Source organism: Bos indicus x Bos taurus, chromosome 1 (assembly GCF_003369695.1).
Source record: "Bos indicus x Bos taurus breed Angus x Brahman F1 hybrid chromosome 1, Bos_hybrid_MaternalHap_v2.0, whole genome shotgun sequence".
NCBI lineage: Eukaryota > Metazoa > Chordata > Mammalia > Artiodactyla > Bovidae > Bos > Bos indicus x Bos taurus.
The window spans coordinates 106,598,968-106,622,293 of record NC_040076.1 but is presented as its reverse complement, the minus strand read 5'-3'; the positions used below and the strand labels follow the sequence as shown (position 1 = coordinate 106,622,293).

At 36.5% G+C, this 23,326-nt stretch overlaps 1 protein-coding gene and 1 pseudogene across 4 annotated transcripts in view; one reads left to right on the top strand and one right to left on the bottom strand.

The window, feature by feature from the left end:
- Nucleotides 1-23,326, bottom strand: part of IFT80 (intraflagellar transport 80) — a 132,074-nt gene that overhangs the window by 18,433 nt on the left and 90,315 nt on the right. For all 4 annotated transcript variants that reach the window (XM_027542408.1, XM_027542433.1, XM_027542417.1 and 1 more), the window contains 7 exons: nucleotides 19,617-19,780; nucleotides 14,094-14,158; nucleotides 12,329-12,464; nucleotides 11,779-11,926; nucleotides 10,502-10,673; nucleotides 6,052-6,141; nucleotides 5,769-5,941 (listed from right to left, as the gene is read on the bottom strand). In XM_027542408.1, coding sequence (XP_027398209.1) covers nucleotides 5,769-5,941; nucleotides 6,052-6,141; nucleotides 10,502-10,673; nucleotides 11,779-11,926; nucleotides 12,329-12,464; nucleotides 14,094-14,158; nucleotides 19,617-19,780 — 948 coding nt within the window. The remainder of the gene's footprint in view (nucleotides 1-5,768; nucleotides 5,942-6,051; nucleotides 6,142-10,501; nucleotides 10,674-11,778; nucleotides 11,927-12,328; nucleotides 12,465-14,093; nucleotides 14,159-19,616; nucleotides 19,781-23,326) is intronic.
- Nucleotides 20,849-23,149, top strand: LOC113892942 (annotated as a pseudogene).

The window sequence follows — 23,326 nt, the reverse complement described above, 5'->3', positions numbered from 1 at the left end:
TGATGGGAAACTAAGGGTTTCATTTAAGTGAGTCAGGGGTCAAGAGTGACATGATCAGATTTCCACTGTGAATAGATCACAGTGACTACAGTGTAACGAATGGATAGGAAAAGGACAAAGTAGATGCAGAGATAATGTTATACCAAGAAAAACTTGGATCAGCTTAGACAAGGGTGCTGGTAGTAAAGAGGATGAGTGCTACAGGGAAAAGGAAAATGTCAAAAGTAACTCCTAAATTTCCAGCTTTGGATAGATTGAAAAGATGACAGGTTACTTTGGAAGAGGATCAAGTTTATGAGAGAATAAATATAAATTTGAACTCAAACATATGAGACATCCAATGGAATGCTGAATAGGCAGGTAGATAATTGGATTCTGACAGCAAACATGAGCAAGATAGAGGGCTAGGAGAGATACATATTTGGGAGTCTTAAGTGTATAAATCAAGGTTTTGTATTCATTATGTCAGCAAATCTGGAAGACCCAGTAGTGACGGAAAGGACTGGAAGAGGTCAATCTTCATCCCAATTCCCAAGGGTAGTACCAAAGAATGTGCTAACCATCGGACAATAGCACTCATCTCCCATGCTAGTAAGGTCATGCTTAAAGTCTTGCATGCTAGGCTTCAGCATTATGCAAACCAAGAACTTCCAGATGTCCAAGCTGGATTTAGAAAAGGAAGGGGAACTAGAGATCAAATTTCCAACATTAACTGGATCATAGAGAAAGCAAGGGAATTTCAGAAAAACATTATCTCTGTTTCATCAACTATGCTACAGCCTTTGACTGTGTGGATCATGACAAACTGTGGAAGTCTCTTAGAGTGATGTGAATACCAGACCATCTTATCTGTCTCCTGAGAAACCTGTATGTGGGTCAAAAAGCAACAATTAGAACCCTGTATGGAACAACTGATTGGTTCAAGATCATATGACAGGGCTGTCTGCTGTCACCCTGTTTGCTTAACCTATATACTGAGCACATCATGAGAAATGCTAGGCTGGATGAGCTACAAGCCAGAATCAAGACAGCAAGAGAAACATCAACAACCTCAGATATACGGATGATACCCCTCTAATGGCAGAAAGTGAAGAGGAACTAAAGAGCCTCTTTATGAGGATAGTGAAAGAGCCGGCTTAAGATTAAATATTAAAAGAAACTAAGGTAATAGCATCCGGCCCCATTACTGCAAGGCAAATGGAAGGGGAAAAGGTAGAAGCAGTGACAGACTTCCTCTTCTTAGACTCCAAAATCACTGCTAATGGTGACTGCAGCCATGAAATCAGAAGATGACTGCTTCTTGGCAGGAAAGCGATGACAAACCTAGACAGTGTTGAAAAGCAGAGACATTACTCTGCCGACAAAGGTCTATCTAGTCGAGGCTATGGTCTTCCCAGTGGTAATATACAGTTGTGAGAGCTAGACCGTAAAGAAGGCAGAACACCAAAGAACTGATGCCTTTGAACTGTGGTGCTGGAAAAGACTCCTCAAAGTCCCCTGGATAGCAAGGAGCTCAAACCAGTCAATCTTAAGAGAGATCAACCCTGAATATGCACTGAAAGGACTGATGCTGAAGCTGAAGCTCCAGTATTTTGGTCATTTGATGTAAACAGACAACTCATTGGAAAAGTCCCTGATGCTGGGAAAGATTGAGGGCAGAAGGAGGAGAGGGTGTCAGAGGGTGAGATAGCTGGATGACATCACTGAGGCAATGAACATGAACTTGGGCAAACTCCAGGAGATGGTGAGGGACAGGGAGGCCTGGCATGCTGCAGTCCATGGAGTCGCAGAGTCGGACATGACTGGGCGACTGAACAACAGCAACAAAAAGCGTGTAAATAGTAATCAGAAGCCTTGAATAATGCTTCTTGACCTTTATCAACTTATCAGGCAGGCACAGAGGTCTACCAACACTTGACCAACCCATTGGTTTATAGTTTAGGTAAAAAACAGAAAGGAGATGCCAAGTAGATAGGAGGAGCAGAGGAGCACCAAGTGTTTGTTTTTCTTTCCCCGTTACATCTCTCCCCTTCTTGTTTCCCCTCTCCCTGACACCTAATATCTTAAAGCAGGGTCCTATGCTGAGAACTAGAGCAGGGGAAGGAGCAGCATGGAGGGTAGGATATAGGGATAGTAGAGAAGACGTGAAATTAACTGCAGAGAGAAGAATGGTTACATGACATGTCTCAAAGGATCAGAGATTTTTACCAGACAAGTAAAGATGTTTGCATAGGTGTGCTAAGTCGCTTCAGTCATGTCCAACTCTTTGCAACCCCATGGACTGTAGCCCGCCAGGCTCCTCTGTCCATGGGATTCTCCAGGCAAGAATGCTGGAGTGGACTGCCATGCCCTCCTCCAGGGCATCTTCCTGACCCAGGGGATAAAACTTGTGTCTCCTGCATTGCAGGTAGTTTCTTTACCACTGAGCCATCACACACATCCAGACCTAATGAATGTGGAGTTGGAAAGAATAAACTGACTCCATTTGAGATGTAGGCAAGGAGGGTCCTCTGGAAAGACATGATATTCACTTAGGTCAAGGAGGTACAAGAAATGTTCAGAGGGCTGTATTATAGGCCATCAATAGAAACCATAAGAGGCAAACTGCTTCATCAAAACCTGCTCTGACACTTACACACTGTATGTATCTACATTCAGTGTTTGCAGAGGAAGTGTATGGCAAAATGATTGAGTACTGCATAAAGATTAAGAGCATGAAATTAAGTACCTGCTATGTTCACAGATAATATAAAATGATAAAATGTTTTTATCCTTCAAGAAGTATATAATCTAAAATCTTTGTAAATGTAAAAGTTTACAAAGATAAATAATAAAAGAGAAACATCAATCCTACAGAAAAATGTAAGTAGTAGTATCAGCAGTATATACTTTATTGCAGTAATAATAGAAAATTCAGGTCCGCTGTGATATTGGAAGGCTCAGGTTCAAATCCTAGATCTGCCACTTACTTACAAATAATCCTCAACTTCTTCATTTGTATAATGTTGTGATAACAAAGTGAGATGATATATGGAAAGCGTTGAACACAATTCTGACACATCATAAGCATCAATAAGTAGAAGCTTCACTATTATTAATGACAATAAAATAGAATTCTTAAATAGATTGTAAGCTTTCTAATATAAAGATGATTTTTAAAATATTTGTTATATTGGATGGTGTTCAGAATGCTGTATAAATAGTAATGCCTAAAATTTATCAACATAACTATTTTCTCAAAAGTATCAATTGAGAATATGCTGTAAACACTATTATTCGCCATTTCTCATGAAACTCAGTTTAGTAATGATATGTACAATTTTCCATCAGTTTTTTAATATAGTTTTAAAAATATTATTCATACTTTCCAAACTACTTAAGTATTTATGAATTATGACTAAACTGAACTCAAGAACAAAGGCCTATTCATGTTTTCAGAATCTAAAATAGTTTTCACAATCCTTTGTATAGCTAAACAATGACAACAGATTTGTGTAAATAAAGCATTGAAATAGAATGGCTGACCTGTATAAATGTATAAATTAAATAAAGAGACCATAGTATGTCCATACCAAAATTGTTTGTTACTTTTGTTAGCCATTTTTATTATTCCTGTTCAAGGGGAAGATAGAGACAGGATATCTATAAAAATTCTAATCTAAGGGAATTATAAGGGGCCAGTAATTAAAAAAATAGTGGTTAGTTTTTTAAGCACAGAGAGAGACAAAGATGATGAAAGACATTTCAAACCTGAAAAAATCAATATGCCAACTTTATAACATAGTAACTTCAGGTGTATATAAGCAATACAACCTTGTTCACTAAGAGATATATACCTGAAGAAAAAGAACAGAGAAACATAATATGCCATAGAGAAGAGAAGTTTGCCACTCAGTCTCAGAAAGCAACCTGTCTCAACGGCTAAGCTGGCAGGGAAGGTTACTGACCGCTCCTTGATACAAATCCTTTCGTTTGTCTTTCTTAGCTTAACAAATCTTTCCTGGATCCTCTCTCTGCCTGTCTAACTGCTTTATCCCCACCTTTCAGTGAATTTCTCTTTCACCCATCCTGCAAATAGAGTCGATGTGTTCTCACTCCACACATACCCCAGGCAATTGCATCCATCCTTCTGGCTTCGACTACCATCCGTTTGCTGATGACTCTTAGTCTACATCTCTATTTAAAATCTTTCCTGAGCTCCATGTCTAATAATCAACTATTATCACATATCTCTAAACAAATATTTCAAATTCAACATCCCTTCCAAACCTGCTAATATTCTTACCACCATCTATCCAGTTACTAAACCCAGAAATTCTGGAGCCATCTTAGACTCTGTTTTCTTCTTCACAGACAACATCTAATTAATCATGAGTCAGAGATGGCAAAAATCTTTAATGGCAGGCTACTCACAAGTATGTTCAAGCTGGATTTAGAAAAGGCAGAGGAACCAGAGATCAAATTGCCAACACCTGTTGGATCACTGAAAAAACAAGAGAGTTCCAGAAAGACATCTACTTCTGTTTTATTAACTACGCCAAAGCCTTTGATTGTGTGGATCACAACAAACTGTGGAAAATTCTTCAAGAGATGGGAGTACCAGATCACCTTACCTGGCTCCTGAGAAATCTGTATGCAGGTCAAGAAGCAACAGTTCTTGAACAGTTCTGGTTCAAGAAGCAACAGAACCAGACATGGAACAAGGGACTGGTTCCAAATTGGGAAAGGAGTACGTCAAGGCTGTATATTGTCACCCTGCTTATTTAACCTATATTCAGAGTACATCATACAAATGCCAGGCTGGATGAAGCAAAAGCTGGAATCAAGATTGCCGGGAGAAATATCAATATCCTCAGATATGCAGATGATACCACCCTTATGGTAGAAAGGGAAGAACTAAAGAGCCTCTTGATGAAAGTGAAAGAGGAGAGTGAAAAAGCTGGCTTAAAACTCAACATTCAGAAAACTAAGATCATGGCATCTGGTCCCATCACTTCATGGCAAATAGATGGGTAAACAGCGGAAACAGTGTCAGACTTTATTTTCTTGGGCTCCCAAATCACTGCAGATGGTGAATGCAGCCATGAAATTAAACCACACTTGCTCCTTGGAAGAAAAGTTATGACCAACCTAGACAGCATAATAAAAAGCAGAGACATTATTTTGCTGACAAATGTCTGTCTAGTCTACTGTCATGTCCAGTAGTCATGTACGGATGTGAGAGTTGAACCATAAAGAAAGCTGAGTGCCAAAGAATTGATGCTTTTGAACTGTGGTGTTGGAGAAGACTCTTGAGAGTCCCTTGGACTGCAAGGAGAGCCAACCAGTCCATCCTAAAGGAAATCAGTCCTGAATATTCATTGGAAGGACTGATGCTGAAGCTGAAACTCCAGTACTTTGGCCACCTGATGTGAAGAACCGACTCATTTCAAAGACCCTGATGTTGGGAAAGATTGAAGGTGGGAGGAGAAGGGGACGACAGAGGATGAGATGGTTGCATGGCATCACCAACTCAGTGGGCATGGGTTTGAGTAAGTTCTGGGAGTTGGTGATGGAGAGGGAAGCCTGGCATGCTGCAGTCCATGGGATTGCAAAGAGCCAGACACAACTGAAGGACTGAACTGACTCACAAATATAAATGTGAATAAATTTTTATATGATATCAGGAAACTCTTAAGTACAATGGAAAATGTAATTTACTAAGTGGTAGATAGAAGAATACATTAAGATCAGTCAGGTTTTGGAATTGATGAAAAATTTTTAATTACCTTTCCCAGTTGTAGAGATTAATATTGATCTGAATTGCTTGATAAACAAGGCCAGCCTGAAGAAGAACAATTTCAGCCTCCTGTATGTTCCCACTAAACATTAATATGTGGGCCATTTTTGATTCTTTAGATGGAAGATTTTTTATAGAATTGATATATTGAACTTTATCAATCTAAAAAAGAAAGAAAAATATTTGAAGTATATAGTAACAAATTACAGCTAAACACACACACATACACACAAACATACAAAAACACATAAACATAAGTAAACACTATTTACTTCACCGATTGCTGCGTAGGCTATTTCTGCAGTAGTCATATCTTGATTAGCAACTGCCATAGCAGCTAGGCAAGCCCACATGGTTTGTTCCTAAAGTGAAATATGAGAACAATTATTTCAACTACATGGCTGAATTAAAATATAACAAGGTTATATTTTAATGTAAAATAAAAGATTGCTGAGCCAGGCACTGAAAAAAATAATTTAATAAATTAATGATGTGGAAATTTCATTGTGGCTATGCTGTTATAGACTTGGATTACTGTGATATTGAATGGTTTGCCTTGGAAACGAACAGAGATCATTCTGTCATTTTTGAGATTGCATCTAAGTACTGCATTTCGGACTCTTTTGTTGACCATAATGGCTACTCCATTTCTTCTGAGGGATTCCTGCCTGTAGTAGATACAATGGTCATCTGAGTTAAATTCACACATTCCAGTCCATTTTAGTTCGCTGATTCCTAGAATGTTGATGTTCACTCTTGCCATCTCTTGTTTGACCACTTCCAATTTGCTTTGATTCATGGACCTAACATACCAGGTTCCTAAGCAATATTGCTCTTTACAGCATTGGACCTTGCTTCTATCACCAGTCATATCCACAACTGGGTATTGTTTTTGCTTTGGCTCCATCCCTTCATTCTTTCTGGAGTTATTTCTCCACTGATCTTCAGTAGCATATTGGGCACCTACTGACCTGGGGAGTTCCTCTTTCAATATCCTATCATTTTGCCTTTTAATACTGTTCATGGAGTTCTCAAGGCAAGAATACTGAAGTGGTTGGCCATTCCCTTCTCCAGTGGACCACATTCTGTCAGACCTCTCCACGATGACCCGCCCATCTTCAGTGGCCCCACAGGGCATGGCTAAGGTTCATTGAGTTACACAAGACTGTGGTCCTAGTGTGATTAGATTGACTAGTTTTCTGTGATTATGGTTTCAGTGTGTCTGCCCTCTGGTGCCCTCTTGCAACACCTACCATCTTAACTTGGGTTTCTCTTACCTTGGACGTGGGGTATCTCTTAACTCGGATGACCATTATATCTACTACTGTGGGCAGGAATCCCTTAGAAGAAACGGAGTAGCCATCATGGTCAACAAAACAGTCTGAAATGCAGTACTTGGATGCAATCTCAAAAACGACAGAATGATCTCTGTTCATTTCCAAGGCAAACCAAACCATTCAGTATCACAGTAATCCAAGTCTATGTCCCGACCAGTAACGCTGAAGAAGCTGAAATTGAATGGTTCTATGAAGACCTACAAGGCCTTTTAGAACTAACACCCAAAAAGATGTCCTTTTCATTATAGAGGACTGGAATGCAAAAGTAGGAAGTCAAGAAACACCTGAAGTAACAGGCAAATTTGGCCTTAGAATACGAAATGAAGCAGGGCAAAGACTAATAGAGTTTTGCCAAGAGAACGCACTGGTCATAGCAAACACCCTCTTCCAACAACATAAGAGAAGATTCTATACATGGACATCACCAGATGGTCAACACCAAAATCAGACTGATTATATTCTTTGCAGCCAAAGATGGAGAAACTCTATACAGTCAGCAAAAACAAGACCAGGAGCTGACTGTGGCTCAGATCCTGAACTCCTTATTGCCAAATTCAGACTGAAATTGAAGAAAGTAGGGAAAACCACAAGAGCATTCAGGTATGACCTAAATCAAATCCCTTATGATTATACAGTGGAAGTGAGAAATAGATTTAAGGGACTAGATCTGATAGACAGAGTGCCTGATGAACTATGGATGGAGGTTCACGATGTTGTACAGGAGACAGGGAACAAGCCCATCCCCAAGAAAAAGAAATGCAAAAAAAGCAAAATGGCTGCCTGAGGAGGCCTTACAAATAGCTGTGAAAAGAAGAGAAGCGAAAAGCAAAGGAGAAAAGGAAAGATATTCCCATTTGAATGCAGAGTTCCAAAGAATAGCAAGGAGAGATAAGAAAGCCTTCCTCAGCGATCAATGCAAAGAAATAGAGGAAAACAACAGAATGTGAAAGACTAGAGATCTCTTCAAGAAAATGAGAGATACCAAGGGAACATTTCATGCAAAGATGGGCTCGATAAAGGACAGAAATGGTATGGACCTAACAGAAGCAGGAGATATTAAGAAGAGGTGGCAAGAATACACAGAAGAATTGTACAAAAAAGATCTTCTCGACCAAGATAATCACGATGATATAATCACTCACCTAGGGCCAGACACCCTGGAATGTGAAGTCAAGTGGCCCTTAGAAAGCATCACTATGAACAAAGCTAGTGGAGGTGATGGAATTCCAGTGGAGCTATTTCAAATCCTGAAAGATGATGCTGTCAAAGTGCTGCACTCAATATGCCAGCAAATTTGGAAAACTCAGCAGTGGCCACAGGACTGGAAAAGGTCAGTGTTCATTCCAATCCCAAAGAAAGGCAATGCCAAAGAATGCTCAAACTACCGCACAATTGCACTCATCTCACATGCTAGTAAAGTAATGCTCACAATTCTCCAAGCCAGGCTTCAGCAGTACTTGAACCGTGAACTTCCAGATGTTCAAGCTGGTTTTAGAAAAGGCAGAGGAACCAGAGATCAAAGTGCCAACATCTGCTGGATCATCAGAAAAGCAAGAGAGTTCCAGAAAAACATCTATTTCTGCTTTATTGACTATGACAAAGCTTTTGACTGTGTGGGTCACAATAAACTGTGGAAAATTCTTAAAGAGATGGGAATATCAGACCACCTGACCTGCCTCTTGAGAAACCTGTATGCAGGTCAGGAAGCAACAGTTAGAACTGGACATGGAACAACAGACTGGTTCCAAATAGGAAAAGGAGTACGTCAAGGCTGTGTACTGTCACCCTGCTTATTTAACTTCTATGCAGAGTACATCATGAGAAATGCTGGGCTGGAAGAAGCACAAGCTGGAATCAAGATTGCCAGGAGAAATACCAATAACCTCAGATATGCAGATGACACCACCCTTATGGCAGAAAGTGAAGAGGAACTAAAAAGCCTCTTGATGAAAGTCAAAGAGGAGAGTGAAAAAGTTGGCTAAAGCTCAACATTCAGAAAATGAAGATCATGGCATCTGGTCCCATCACTTCATGGGAAATAGATGGGGAAACAGTGTCAGATCTTATTTTTGGGGCTCCAAAATCAGTGCAGATGGGGACTGCAGCCATGAAATTAAAAGACGCTTACTCCTTGGAAGGAAAGTTATGACCAACCTAGATAGCATATTGAAAAGCAGAGACATTACTTTGCTAACAAAGGTCCACCTAGTCAAGGCTATGGTTTTTCCTGTGGTTATGTATGGATGTGAGAGTTGGACTGTGAAGAAAGCTGAGCGCTGAAGAATTGATGCTTTTGAACTGTGGTGTTGGAGAAGACTCTTGAGAGTCCCTTGGACTGCAAGGAGATCCAACCAGTCCATTCTGAAGGAGATCAGCCCTGGGATTTCTTTGGAAGGAATGATGTTAAGCTGAAACTCCAGTACTTTGGCCACCTCATGTGAAGAGTTGACTCATTGGAAAAGACCCTGATACTGGGAGGGATTGGGGGCAGGAGAAGAAGGGGACAACAGAGGATGAGATGGCTGGATGGCATCACCAACTTGATGGACTTGAGTCTGAGTGAACTCCGGGAGTTGGTGATAGACAAGGAGGCCTGACGTGCTGCAATCATGGGGTGGCAAAGAGTCGGACACGACTGAGCGACTGAACTGAACTGAACTGATTCTGTTATAACACATAGAGAAAGTTTTGAATAAATTTTTTGTGAAATGTTCATTTCTAATTAAAAAAGGTTTATTTTTGAACTTATGATAGACATTAATGATAACTCAAGGTTATAAGCCCTCCAGTCTTTTTGATGTCAAAGAATGCAACTGCAGGAAATTAGAGAAAAAGTGAGGTTTTCAGACAATGCTATTAGAGCGGACTGTCATCAATAACACATTGTAAGGAAAACCACCTAAAAGTCCTTTTACAAAAGTGTATTCTAAGAGAATTAAACAATGTAAAACAAAATAGTTCTGTGGTCCAATATGCTCAGAAAATACTTAATTCAACTAGGTTGGAAAATGCTGATCTAAAGTAGTGAATGGTTCTTAACCTTAGCTATAACAAATCATCTGAGGAACTTAAAAATATGTCCAGGCTCACTAGATTTAATAAATTAAACCTTGGGGTTAGAACCTGGGAATCTGACTTTTAAATAAAGTTCCATGAAAGGTTTTTATATGTACCAGAAAGAAGAAACGGCTTGCTTCTTCAGAGAATAAATCACACAGCAACATCTATCTCTCTCTCTCATGACATCACTTATTAAAAAAAAAAGACGTGATCTTGTTTACAATTTTTCCAACTCTTAGCTCTTATGATTTATCATTTTGCAAAAAGATATTGTATAAACTAATACACAATATATATACAATTGTGGATCTGAAATGTAAAGTACCTTAACGAAACGACAAAGTCTTACAGCGTCTTCCCATTTTGAACTGCTTACATATTCGTGGAGAATAGCAGGATATGGTGATATGCTGATGTGAACCAGAGAGCCATCAGCTCTTCTTATAGTTACTTGATTTCCAACAAAACTCACAATATGGGGGTTTTTACTAAATTCACTGTTGAAAAAAGGCAAAATGCAATTTATATTCTGAGCAAAAAATTTCATACAATTTAAATTTGGGAGCTGATCCCAACATACATATGAAATCTACAATCTCCAAAATGCACCCCAAGAAAGTTAATTCCAGGCAGAATGTATATCTTCAAACAAATATTGGAATCTAACTTGCTATGTACACTTAGAGCAAAATATACAAACATTTTAACATGACAAAAATTATTACATATTTGACAACTATGCTTAAAAGCATTTGAAATGATCTGTTTTCCTAAGAATTAAGGTAAATCACAGAAATGATTAAAGTACTTGGCTTCAGCTTTTGAAAGTGCAAACATTAAAAATTTGATTCCAAGATTATTTTCTCATAATAACAGGAGGTGAATTTTAAGTAAAGAGACTAACTTCTCTTCATTAACTAATTTTTTTATATGATGCCTCTCTGGTTTTGCTAATGTGAGCTTGAATATTAAAAATGAACTCAAAAGAGATATGAAAGTTAAACTAAGATTTGGCGTTGAGAAGCCTTTGTATTTCTAGTTTGCCAAGAATAAGAGATCTCCCTGCTATTTCTTAGAGAATTTAGGAATATAAATACATTTGATTTTCTGAAGAATGTAAAATTTAAAAAAAGACTTTTTAATAAATTTATGTATTTTTTCTATATTTAATATCAATTTTAAAATTCAATTCTAGAGAGACATACATTTCTGAGAGTCTCAAGGTCAATGATAAAATGGGAAAGAGTAAAGGCTGTCATAAAATTGTGTATCACAGAAAAATATTGAGTGCCTAAAATAAAATAATTACACCACATTGAAAAAACTACCTGAGTTACCATTAAACAACAGTAAACCTGAAAATCATATAAGAAAAAATTATATCCATTTAAGAAACATATAAATAAATAGTATTACATCAATACAACACTTTCAACTTCATTCTGTCACTTAAATCTCATTAAATTAGCTTTAGCTGAATAATTTATTAATTAACTAAGTAACATAAAAGATTATTTTGTAGGAATGAAATTAGAAGCAAGAATACAACACTCTGTTGGTTTTATTGATGACAATAAACAATCCCACACAGTAAAACGTTACCTTGCATCCCTTTCATATAATGTTTTAGGCAAAATGTCTCTGTCCACATAAACTGTATTGGGGTAATACCACACTGTAAATCGAGTATCTTGAAGTCCACAAAGGATATTGCACGTATCACTCCACGCCAAAGTATGCACCATTGTTCCTTATTTTAAAAAGAATGTTAATGTATTATTTCCATTATATAAGTATTAAAAACATATCTTTAAAATTAGCTGATGCATAAGACCCCAACTAACTGCTGGTAGGTATGAGTATTTTATGATAGTGAAAACATGTGCAAAAATTCACATAAAAATTTATGGAAATATTTGAGCATTTTACCCAGAACCATTATATTTTCAATCTACATGTCTTTTTTTCAATGCCACTTTAGTTGCAGCAGCTAAAGACTTGCTATCAAAATGGAATTAAATAGCTAAGAAATGTTAGGAGACCAAAGCATTATTCACAGATTCATTCAAACAAGCTATTTAGTATAATATAAAGAGTAGATCTAAGAATACTGAAAATAATAAACAATTTAAATGTATTACAATTATTTTACCAAGTTTGATAATCTGTTCTTCCTTCCCAAATCGTTTCACTGAAGTGATATAGAGATCTCTATTTTTATCAATGAAAGCAATTTTTCTATCATTGGTGAGTCCCTTTTGATCCAGGGCAATTTCCAAAACTTCATTCTAAAATTTTTAAAGAATGAAAATTCTGGATTAGTTTTAGTATTTACATCAGATTATTTTAATTGTTTACTTACAAGAACATATGTTTATTTAAAGATCAATTAAATATCATTTACCTACTTATAATGGTAAAATGTCCCTGCTAAATAACTTAACTGCTAATATACAAATAATTCAAAAGCTAAAGTGTAATTACTTTTTTAATTTACAAGGGAAAAATGCCCATTAGAACATCATAAAATAATGTAATCTTTTAAACTCTATAAGCTGAAATACACTTCCATTTGTGTCCATCATTTGGGCACAAGTTAAACAAATTTTGATACGTCCATAAAATGTTATACTTATGGCAGGAAGAAGGACTGCATAAGTACTTTTATCTATTGATATGGAAAAATTTCCAGAAATAGAATGCTGCATGAGAAAAGCAAAGTGCAGACTTATATGTCATCTTTTTGTAAAAGAAAGAGAAAGGAACATATACCCATTTTGTCCATGTACGCACTAAAAACCTCTGGAAGGGTAACAGGAGATTAATAATGATGGCTATTTATTCGGCGGAAAGGAACTAAACTGACAGGTGCAGCAGGAATAGTTTTTCACTGACTGCTTTTCCATGTCTGAACCACTGAATGTATTTGTTATTCAACTAATAATTACAAAAAGGAGACAATAAAAACAGGGTGACACTTCACTAGTAGCACTGACAATAAAGTTAAAAAATCTTTAAACCCTAATATATCACTTATTGGAGGATAACTCAATGGAATGGTGCCATTTATTTGTTCTAAGGCTAAAAGTCAGAAACTAATAAACAGCTCGCAATTCAGGATTTTTTTTTTTCAGTTTAACTACAGTCTTAAAACCTAAAAAAAAGGGCTAGAACAGGTCAATGGGAAAAGTGTAAGCTGTATTGATGTATAAACACATTTTTATTTACTGATACTATATGTGCTAAAAGTTTAACCAAGATAGAACATTTTATTGAAAAGCAGTAAAGAGGGACTTCTCTGGTGGTCCAGTGGTTAAAAATCCACCTGCCAATGCAGGGGACATGAGTTCGATCCCTGGTCCAGAAACTAAGAATCCACATGCTGTGGGGTAACGAACTCACAACTACTGAGCCCATGCACTGCAATTACTGAAGTCCATGTGCCTTAACTAGAGAAAGCCCGTGCACAGCAATGAAGAATGAGCACAGTCAAAAATACATAAAACAATAATTTTTAAAAAAGGAGTAAAGAGCTTGAACAAAAACATATGTCAGATTCTTTCCATTAATTTGCATATATATAGCTTTCCATTACAGAATTTAATAGTGCTTAGTCTTTAGGACATTTTTAGGCAAAATACTCTAAGAATTTACACTGGTTTTAAATATAAAACTAATCTCCATGTTTTCCTCCTTAAAATGAAAACATTAATTTTGCTCCTAGTGTTTTGTTTTTAATTTTTGTTTTCTGGCCACACCATGGAGCACATGGAACTTTGCCAATTAGGGATCAAACCCATGCTCCTTTCAATGGACGTGCAAAGTCTTAACCACTGGACTACCAGGGAGGTCTGAAAACATTAATTTTGAAAAGAAATAAATAACTATTTACATTAAACATAGCTAATATCCATCACCTTATGAGAAAGAAACTTCCCGTCTCCCATTGGTTTTCCAGTTGATGCCTCAAAGAGGAAGATTACTTGAAAAAAAGTAAAGCATTAATTACCACATTACATTAGAATTTTTACTGGCAAATTTCTATGGAGCTATCATAATCCTAATGAGAAATTATTTAACTCTTTGGACCACAGCATACCTATCAGCACTGAAGAGCAGCAGCCATCAAATTCCTAGTTAGTAATAAGGTCATATTTCTCAGTGGAACCAAACACGTCTTCCTAAATATACATTCCCTAATTAGAATTATTATTAATGGTATGGAATCAATGTACCACAGGATCAAAAATGGCAAGTCCAAATCTGGATGCAGTTTGTAATTTTCATAACTCTGATTTAGACCAACATAACAACCCAATCATTTCACAAAGGAAAGATGTATTGAATGCCTACTATACTACCAGGAAATTATGTAGTGATGAGTTCCCTGTGGTCAGTACACTACTGTGTGATAATTTGTGTGGTCTTTGTCTTGGGTTCCTGACACAGGTCTTCCACAACCCTTGGAATTTTCTGAGTCACAGGAATGTCTTTGTTATGCTAATAGAGAGAATCTGGGTGATTCCTTAGATAGCTTCAGGATAGCTATAGGGTCACCAGAAAGACCAAGCATATGATTATAGAGTTTGGACTTTCAATTCCCTGAAATAGGTTTTTGTGTGCTCAGTCGCACCTGACTCTTTGCAACCCTATGGACTGTAGCCCACCAGACTCCTCTGTCCATGGGATTTTTTTTTTTTAACTTTACAATATTGTATTGGTTTTGACATATATCAACATGAATCCTCCACAGGTATACACGTGTTCCCCATCCTGAACCCTCCTCCCTCGTACCATCCCTCTGGGTCGTCCCAGTGCACCAGCTCCAAGCATCCAGTATCGTGCATCGAACCTGGACTGGCGACTCGTTTCATATATGATATTACACATGTTTCAATGCCATTGTCCCAAATCATCCCACCCTCTCCCTCTCCCACAGTCCAAAAAATTGTTCTATACATCAGTGTCTCTTCTGTTGTCTCATGTCCATGGGATTTTTGAGGCAAGAATACTGGAGTGGGTTGCCATTTCCTCCTCCAGGGGATCTTCCCAACCCAGGTACTGAACCTGAGTCTCAGGCGGATTCTTTACCACTGAGCAACTTGATGTTCAACCTCACTACACTGATGCAAAGGCTCTTGCCTGGATCATCAGTGACTCATACGGTGCCAAATCAGAGTCTATTTTTAGTCAAGAATCTACTTTTAGTCTTGACCTCCCAGGAGCACTGGATACTCCTGACCATCCTTTCTTGAAACTCCTATGTGCGCTACCAAAAAAACAGTTTTCTCCTGATTCTTTCCTATTTTGGACCATCGCTTATTCTCTTTTTGCTAGTTCTTCCTTCTTTGGTGATCCTTGTTCCTAGGTTTTGTTTTAGGTCACCTTTTCATGCTATATACTTTTCTGGATTATTTTCATGACATCAATCATTATCTAAAAAATGATAATTCAAAGTTCTCTATTTCCAACCCTATCTTTCTCAGATATTCTGAGTAGGCCAAGTTGTAAAAATTATTGGAGATATGTACTGAAGAAGCCAGGAACAAAAGCTGCCTCTGCTCCTTCTCTGTTTCATCAAAGGTTTCTCCTAGTGTCATAAGTGACAGAGATATTGCCCACTACTTTTTGCTCTTTGAAGACTGTCAGTGCTTTAGTGATTCTCTTTAATTCCCAAATTACTCCAGCTTAAGATTTATCTCCAATAGAGTTATTTCATATAACTGAACACACACAAAGAATTACAAAAAGACAGAAGTGACACGAGTAGTCAGCAAAAAAAATTGGACAATTTATACAGATCATAAAACTGCTAATATATGTATAACATATTTAATTTCCAGAGGATCATACTTTTAGTATATTGATTTATAGCTGTTAATAAACCTTAGGATGTTAAGTTTGAGGTCACTGGCTATATTCACAGAGAAAATCATGTCTTCACAATAAGTTATGTTCTAAAATTGCCAATCTAGCTGTTAAAAATGAAAAAGAAAAATACTGTTATAGAATTTTTAACTAAGTATAGAAACAAAAATAGAAAAATTTAACTTCTACTTTAAAAAATGCTTTGGGTGTAACTAAGCCCAGTTATTTTCACAGCTATATAAACTAACTTTTAAAAAAAAGTAAGTTTTCCATCCTTTTGTTGACTGCACATATTATAAACAGCTGGAGGTGTATGGATGAATTTGTCTAATTTCCACAACTGGAGGTGGCCCTGATTCAGTGGCCACCTGAAGTGGGAGGCTGGACCTGTATTTTAATTTTAATACGCAACAGAAACTGGCAGATTGGACAACTATGGAGCTGGGAGCTGAAAGAGTTGCTTCTAAACCTTAGTAACTGCTCTCTAACTTCGCCTTCCTCTACCCAGACTTTCGTTTCAAAGAATCGTTCACAATGACATCATAGTGAATCCATGCAAGGTGGATGAGGAGAATAAGCAAGTTAAAAGCAATACTCCTACTCCTTAATCATAAGGAGTACCTACCTTAATCATATGTACCTCTACTCCTTAATCAAAATCAAATGCACTTAACACGCATTAATTGAGCACCTACTATAACGTAAGACCACTAGGCCTGGTTCAAAGAATCCTGCCTGTAAAGGAACTCCCAAGTCAGGAAGGAACCACTGATTTCATACATGAATGGTCCTCGTGAAAGAAAATTTTTACAGGTTAAAGATTCCAGGTACTTCAATTGTGCTTTCTATTGTTAGTGTATATCTCTATCTGCTGCTGCTGCTGCTAAGCCGTTTCAGTCGTGTCCGACTCTGTGCGACCCCATAGATGGTAGTCCACTAGGCTCCCCCGTCCCTGGGATTCTCCAGGCAAGAGTGGGTCGCCATTTCCTTCTCCAATGAATCAAAGTGAAAAGTGAAAGTGAAGTCGCTCAGTTGTGTCCGACACTTAGCCACCCCATGGACTGCAGCCTACCAGGCTCCTCCGTCCATGGGATTTTCCAGGCAAGAGTACTGGAGTGGGTTGCCACTGCCTTCTATCTAGCCTTCAGTAATTACTAGTTTCTTTAAACATAAGAAAACTATTTTCCTTCTCACTTTTCTATCAGTTCTACAATAATTTAAGTTTTAGTTTTTAAAATTTTCTGTTTATGGCAGGATGATATAACATGATTATTTTGTTCAACAAAGTTTATGTAAGTAAAACATAATTTATTTGCATGTAAATCCATAACTCTGAAAATATTCATAATTCTTTTTTTTTTTTAATCTTCCCACCCTCTCCCTCTCCCACAGAGTCCATAAGACTGTTCTATACGTCAGTGTCTCTTTTGCTGTCTTGTATACAGGGTTATCGTTACCATCTTTCTAAATTCCATATATATGCGTTAGTATACTGTATTGGTGTTTTTCCTTCTGGCTTACTTCACTCTGTATAATAGGCTCCAGTTTCATCCACCTCATTAGAACTGATTCAAATGTATTCTTTTTAATGGCTGAGTAATCATAATTCTTTTTGACTCTAAAATTCTATGAATTATCAATGGCTTAAATAATAATGAAATATGTTTCAGATGTGAATTAACTATAGGAAAATTCAGAATAAGGTATATTCAGTTGGAAACATACATACCTTATTATAGCTTCCATCTAAAATATGTGATGTTGAATAAGGAAAGTATAGAAACTTCATAGGGATCACTGGGATTTTCAAATTTAAGTTTACTGAAGACAAAAATCTGACTTCCAAATTATTAACAATTACACTCCCATCTTAAATCTGTCTGCTGTCTAGATTCTGCTTTATTTCATTTCATTTCATTCTCTTTACTCTCTTTTAGACAGGAAGGAAGTCCTTTAAAAACAAAACAATTACCAAATGTCCTCTCTCAGAGAATGCCTGAGGCATAAAGAGGCATAAAACTAGAGAATAGCTCTGTTTAGGAGAATTATCTTTTCTACCAGAATGAGAGGTGATGCTATCTTAAAGTACTGAAAATTTAAAAGTGGGACAGTTTTCTAGCTCCAAAATTAGGTGTTCCATGAACTAACAAAATTAACAGCCAGCTCATACCTTTTTTTAACATGTCACAGTAATGAATATTTAGTAATATGTATTAACAGAGAAGAACAATTATTCTGTATCTTACCACTAGGCTTTAAGGATACCTCACTCTCACTCTCACCTCACTAGTTCTTTTTCCTCTTACTCATTTCTAAATATTGATGCGCTCAGCCACTGGTCTTCTCTGTCTATATTCACTTTCTAGGTGACTTTATCATGCCATGGCACCATCTACACATCAATGACTCCCAGATTCATATCTCATCTCCAACTCTCTGCTGAGTCCTGGATTTGTTTATTTCATTGTTTCCTCTCCAACCCCTCTTGAACATCTAGAAAGTATTTAAACTTATCATGACAAAAACAGAACTCTGGGTTTGTGTGACCTACTCAAAACTTCCTCATTCCCCATCTTTCATTCACTCAGGAAAAATTTTAGGATAATATGCTTGTCTTCACTCTCTCATGCCAGCATCTTTACCATGGCCAAGTCTTTACATGATCTGGCTGCTACTTATCTAACTTTGTGTCTTCTCCTATCTCACTCTGCTTAGTTCATGTTGACCTAGTCCTAAAGCCTTGTTCCTTTTAAATATCAATCATTCCCACCATTGCATTTCTTTTCCTATAGTCATTGCCCTGCCCCAGCTCTAGAATTCTCTATGCCCTCACCCTGCATTAATTTTCTTCACAGCATGTATCATTAGTTGACTGTATTTGCTTGATTATTTGGTTTTTTTAATGCACTTTTGTATCCTCAACTTCTAGAAGACTACTTGGCACATAGGAAGCACTCAATATTATTTGTTGGATACGTGTTATGATACAGCATTGCCTTAAAAAAAGTTTTACTCATACTGTGGCATTCCAAAACACCTGACATACTTAAATTTATTTATAAACAGTAATGTGGCCTAAATTTTTATATGAAAATCAAAAATTATTTGTAACTTTCTCCTTCTTTAGTTTAAAAATATGTAAGTATAAAAAATACATGAATATACATAAGCAAAATAAATAGTACAATGAAGCACAACATTTACTATGTTACTAAATAAAGAAAAAGGAAATACTTTCAATAAACTTAAAAATTAACATACATTTTTAGGACTCACAGTCTTGAATTAAAACTATACCAACAGCTACTGAATATATAGATTTACTTCTTACAACTAAGCTTTGATGTTGTGACAATATTTATTTGTTCCATCAACTGGAAATGATACTACAACTTTAGTTCTTTAATTCATGATTAGGACAAATTAGAATTAGAATTCATGATTAGGACAAATTAGGACAAATTAGCTCATCATTCTTCCATATAAAGTCAATATATTAATAGATGAGAAAATGAAAGTCAATTGATGAAAATTTTAATAAATTTCATTGAAAATTATAAAAATGCACTTACTTTTTTCATCAGCTTTGTCTTTTATTGCTATGGTATCATTACTCAGAGAGACAGTCTGTGCATTTAGAATATCTGTTCTCATTCCAGGAAATTTTGGAGAGGAAAGGAAGCGCCCTTCATAAGAATATAAATAGATACCACCACCATCTACAAGAAGAAAATGTCTAAAAAATACAGAATAAAGATGCATTCTCAAGTAGGATTTACTATAATTTCATTTTCATATTAGAAAATATTTTATGCTTTGGAAATATCTAAATCTTACAATTAAAACAATAATAAGACATAGATATATAAAGAACGAAATATAAAAACAACCTGAAAAGTCAACACTTGGTTGTTCTGATTTGTTTCCTAGGCCTTTGTTGTTTGATGGAGGTAGGAAAAGAAAAATGAAAATGTTCATAATCACCACCCTATAAAGTTTTGATTCCTTTAATATTATAATTCATTTCCTTTCCTAAAGAAGCATATCTATACAAAAGCAATAAAAAATCATGTAATTTACAATTCAGTGAATCTTTTAATGACAGACTCTATTTGTTTTATGAAGCAGTATTAACACATATTTTACAATTAAAGATTATGCTAAGGATCATTAAATTACAGTATTAGATTAAATACTAGGCAGAGTCCTAAACAGTGAAAACGACTTAAAAATTAACATCACAGTGAGCATTTATTAAAATAAGAAGCTTTGATTTTAAAATAATACAGTAATCATGAATAAATGTATTCATATCTAAAAATCTGTTTTTAATATCAGTAGTTGGGTTCATTTGCTGTGATGACAGCTCTGTTAAAGGCATAGTATCCTGTGTTGTTTATTTTTTAAGTCAAAAATGTAAACATTTTATGGCTGCTATTTTTTCCTTTGAATTTTTAAGAACATTACAAAAAAACAATTCAAATAATACAGAGAAATTAAAAGATCTCTTGCAATCTTCTTACCTCCGTAGAGATAACTTATGGCAAAGTATGGATAGATCTTAATTAACTCTTTCCTGATGGACATTTATTTTATTTCAAATTATTCATTCTTAAAGAATGTCTAAGGTATATACACATCTCTGTATGTTTACATCGCTTATTTCCTTAGTATAAATCCTAAAAATGCAATAATTGGATCAAAGGGCATATACTTTTTTTTTTTTTTTATTCTTCCAATTTTATTTTATTTTTAAACTTTACATAATTGTATTAGTTTTGCCAAATATCAAAATGAAACCACCACAGGGCATATACTTTTAAAAATTTAACATATGTTGTTAAACTCCCCTTTAAAAGGTTTACTGATTTACACTCATACTATTGCTATATCGGAGAGTCTGTTTCTTCAAAGCTGAACATATTATGACTTCTTAAAACTTTATGTTCAAGCTATTAATATCCTTGATTCAGAACTTTTTTTTTTTTTGGATCACACCACACAGCTTATGGTATCTTAGTTCTCCAACTAGGGATTGAACCTGGGCCCTCAGCAGTGAAAGAGCCAAATCCTAACCACTGGGTGGCCAGGGAATTCCCCAGAACTATTTCTTGATTCAAGAATTGCTAACTGTTCCTTTTTGCTGTGGAAACCATTAGGAAATAAACATCAAGACAAACAAAAGTTAGTATATAATGAACACCAAAAATGTACACTTGAATTAAATGAATACTTGAGTACTGCTGCGTGGCTTATTTAATTGAAGGATTTGGCCCTTACACATTATGAAAACAATATTTGCTAATGTTGACAAGTGACACATCATACTAGTATATATTCTTTTTTTGTCTCAGTAATAAAAGCATTTTCTCTTCTAAACAACACACTAAAGTTTTAACTTCCTGTGAATAAACACTATTCCAAGGGGCAAACATTTCTAATGTACAAATATGGCCAGCAATGGTTAGTAAATAAAATATTCTTTAATTATCTAATCATTTACGCTATTAACATATGACTTTACCAAGAGCATATTCAATACGCATTTATAAATACTGTATAAAGAAATAAATTTATTTGGAACTATTCAAGTAAAAAAGAATTTCAAAAATATGGTTTTTTAGATAGCTGACATCTTACCTTTTAACTAGCAAAGATGTCTTTTTATTTGCAAAATTAACCATATCAATCAATCAATCAATCAATCACTGGTTCAATATCATTAAACAGTTGGTAGAAAATCTGATACAATTATTTTCTTGATCACTCAGGGTCGTCAATATGATGATCATACTCTTTAGCAACTATGCAACTGATAGCTTTGATACTTAGGAGAATGTTGGTGCTATGCTTCCACCATCTTTCCAGCCCTTAGTCAGACAGGCACAGAGACACTTCTGGAAGTAACATTGAAATGGCTGCCCAAGGAGAACCCCAAGTTCAGTTCAAACTTGTTTTGGTTGGTGATAGTGGTACTGGAAAAACTACATTCATGAAATGTCATCTGACTGGTGAATTTGAGAAGAAGTATGTGGCTACCTTGGGTGTTAAGGTCCATCCTTTCGTGTTCCATACCAACAGAGGACCGATTAAGTTCAGTGTATGGGATACAGCTGGTCAGGAGCAGTTTGGTGGACTGAGAGATGGCTATTATATACAAGCTCAGTGTGCCATTGTAATGTTTGATGTAACATCAAGAGTTAACTTACAAGAATGCACCTAACTGGCACAGAGATCTGGTATGAGTGTGTGAGAACATCCCGACTGTGTTGTGTGGCAACCAAGTGGATATTAAGGACAGAAAGGTTAAGGAAAAGTCAACTGTCTTCCACTGAAAGAAGAATCTTCAGTACTATGACATTTCTGCCAAAAGTAACTACAACTTTGAAAAGCCCTTCCTCTGGTTTGCTAGAAAAGTGATCAGGACCCTAACTTGGAGTTTGTTGCCATGCCTGCTCTTGCCCCGCCAGAGGTGGTCATGGCCCCAGTCTTGGCAGCACAGCACGGGCACGATTTAGAGGCTGCTTAGACAACTGCTCTCCCAGATGAAGATGACGACCTGTGAGAAAGTGAAGCTGGGGCCCAGTGTCAGAAGTCTAGTATTATAGGCAACTGTCCTGTGATGTCAGTGATGCAGTGTGTTTGCCACTTTATTATATAGCTAAGAAGAACATGTGTTTAATCTTTGGATACGGGAGGAGATGGATGGGCTTTCGAGTGAATATGGCAGTTTAAAAAAAAATACCCTCATTTTTTGGACCTGCATATTTAGGTGTTTCAGAACACAGTTGTTTCCTCCTTGAGTTTCAAATATAAGACTGCTATAGTCACATGACAATATTGAGAGGTGGAATCTTGTTTGTTACTGTCATTCCTATTTCTTTTCGTTTAAAATCAGAATAAAGTTGTGTTTAAAAAAAAATGGCTCTGTGCCATTAGTTTTTCTCCATGCTCCCTTGCCAGCAGTCACTTTCTTCCTGTCATTGTGCCAGATTCTAATAGCCCACCAGCATTCATTATCTGGCTCTTTGTAGAAGGCTATGGGCTTCCCAGGTAGCACAGTGGTAATGAATCCGCCTGCCAATGCAGGAGATGCAGGAGACACAAGTTCAATCCCTGGCTTGGGAAAATATCTCAGAGTAGGAAAAAGCAATCCACTCCAGTATTCTTGCCTGGGAAATCCCATGGACAGAGGAGCCTGGCAGGCTGTGGTATATAAGGGTTGCAAGAGAGTCAGACACAATCTAGCAACTACACAACAACAAATGGGCTAGAAAACCTG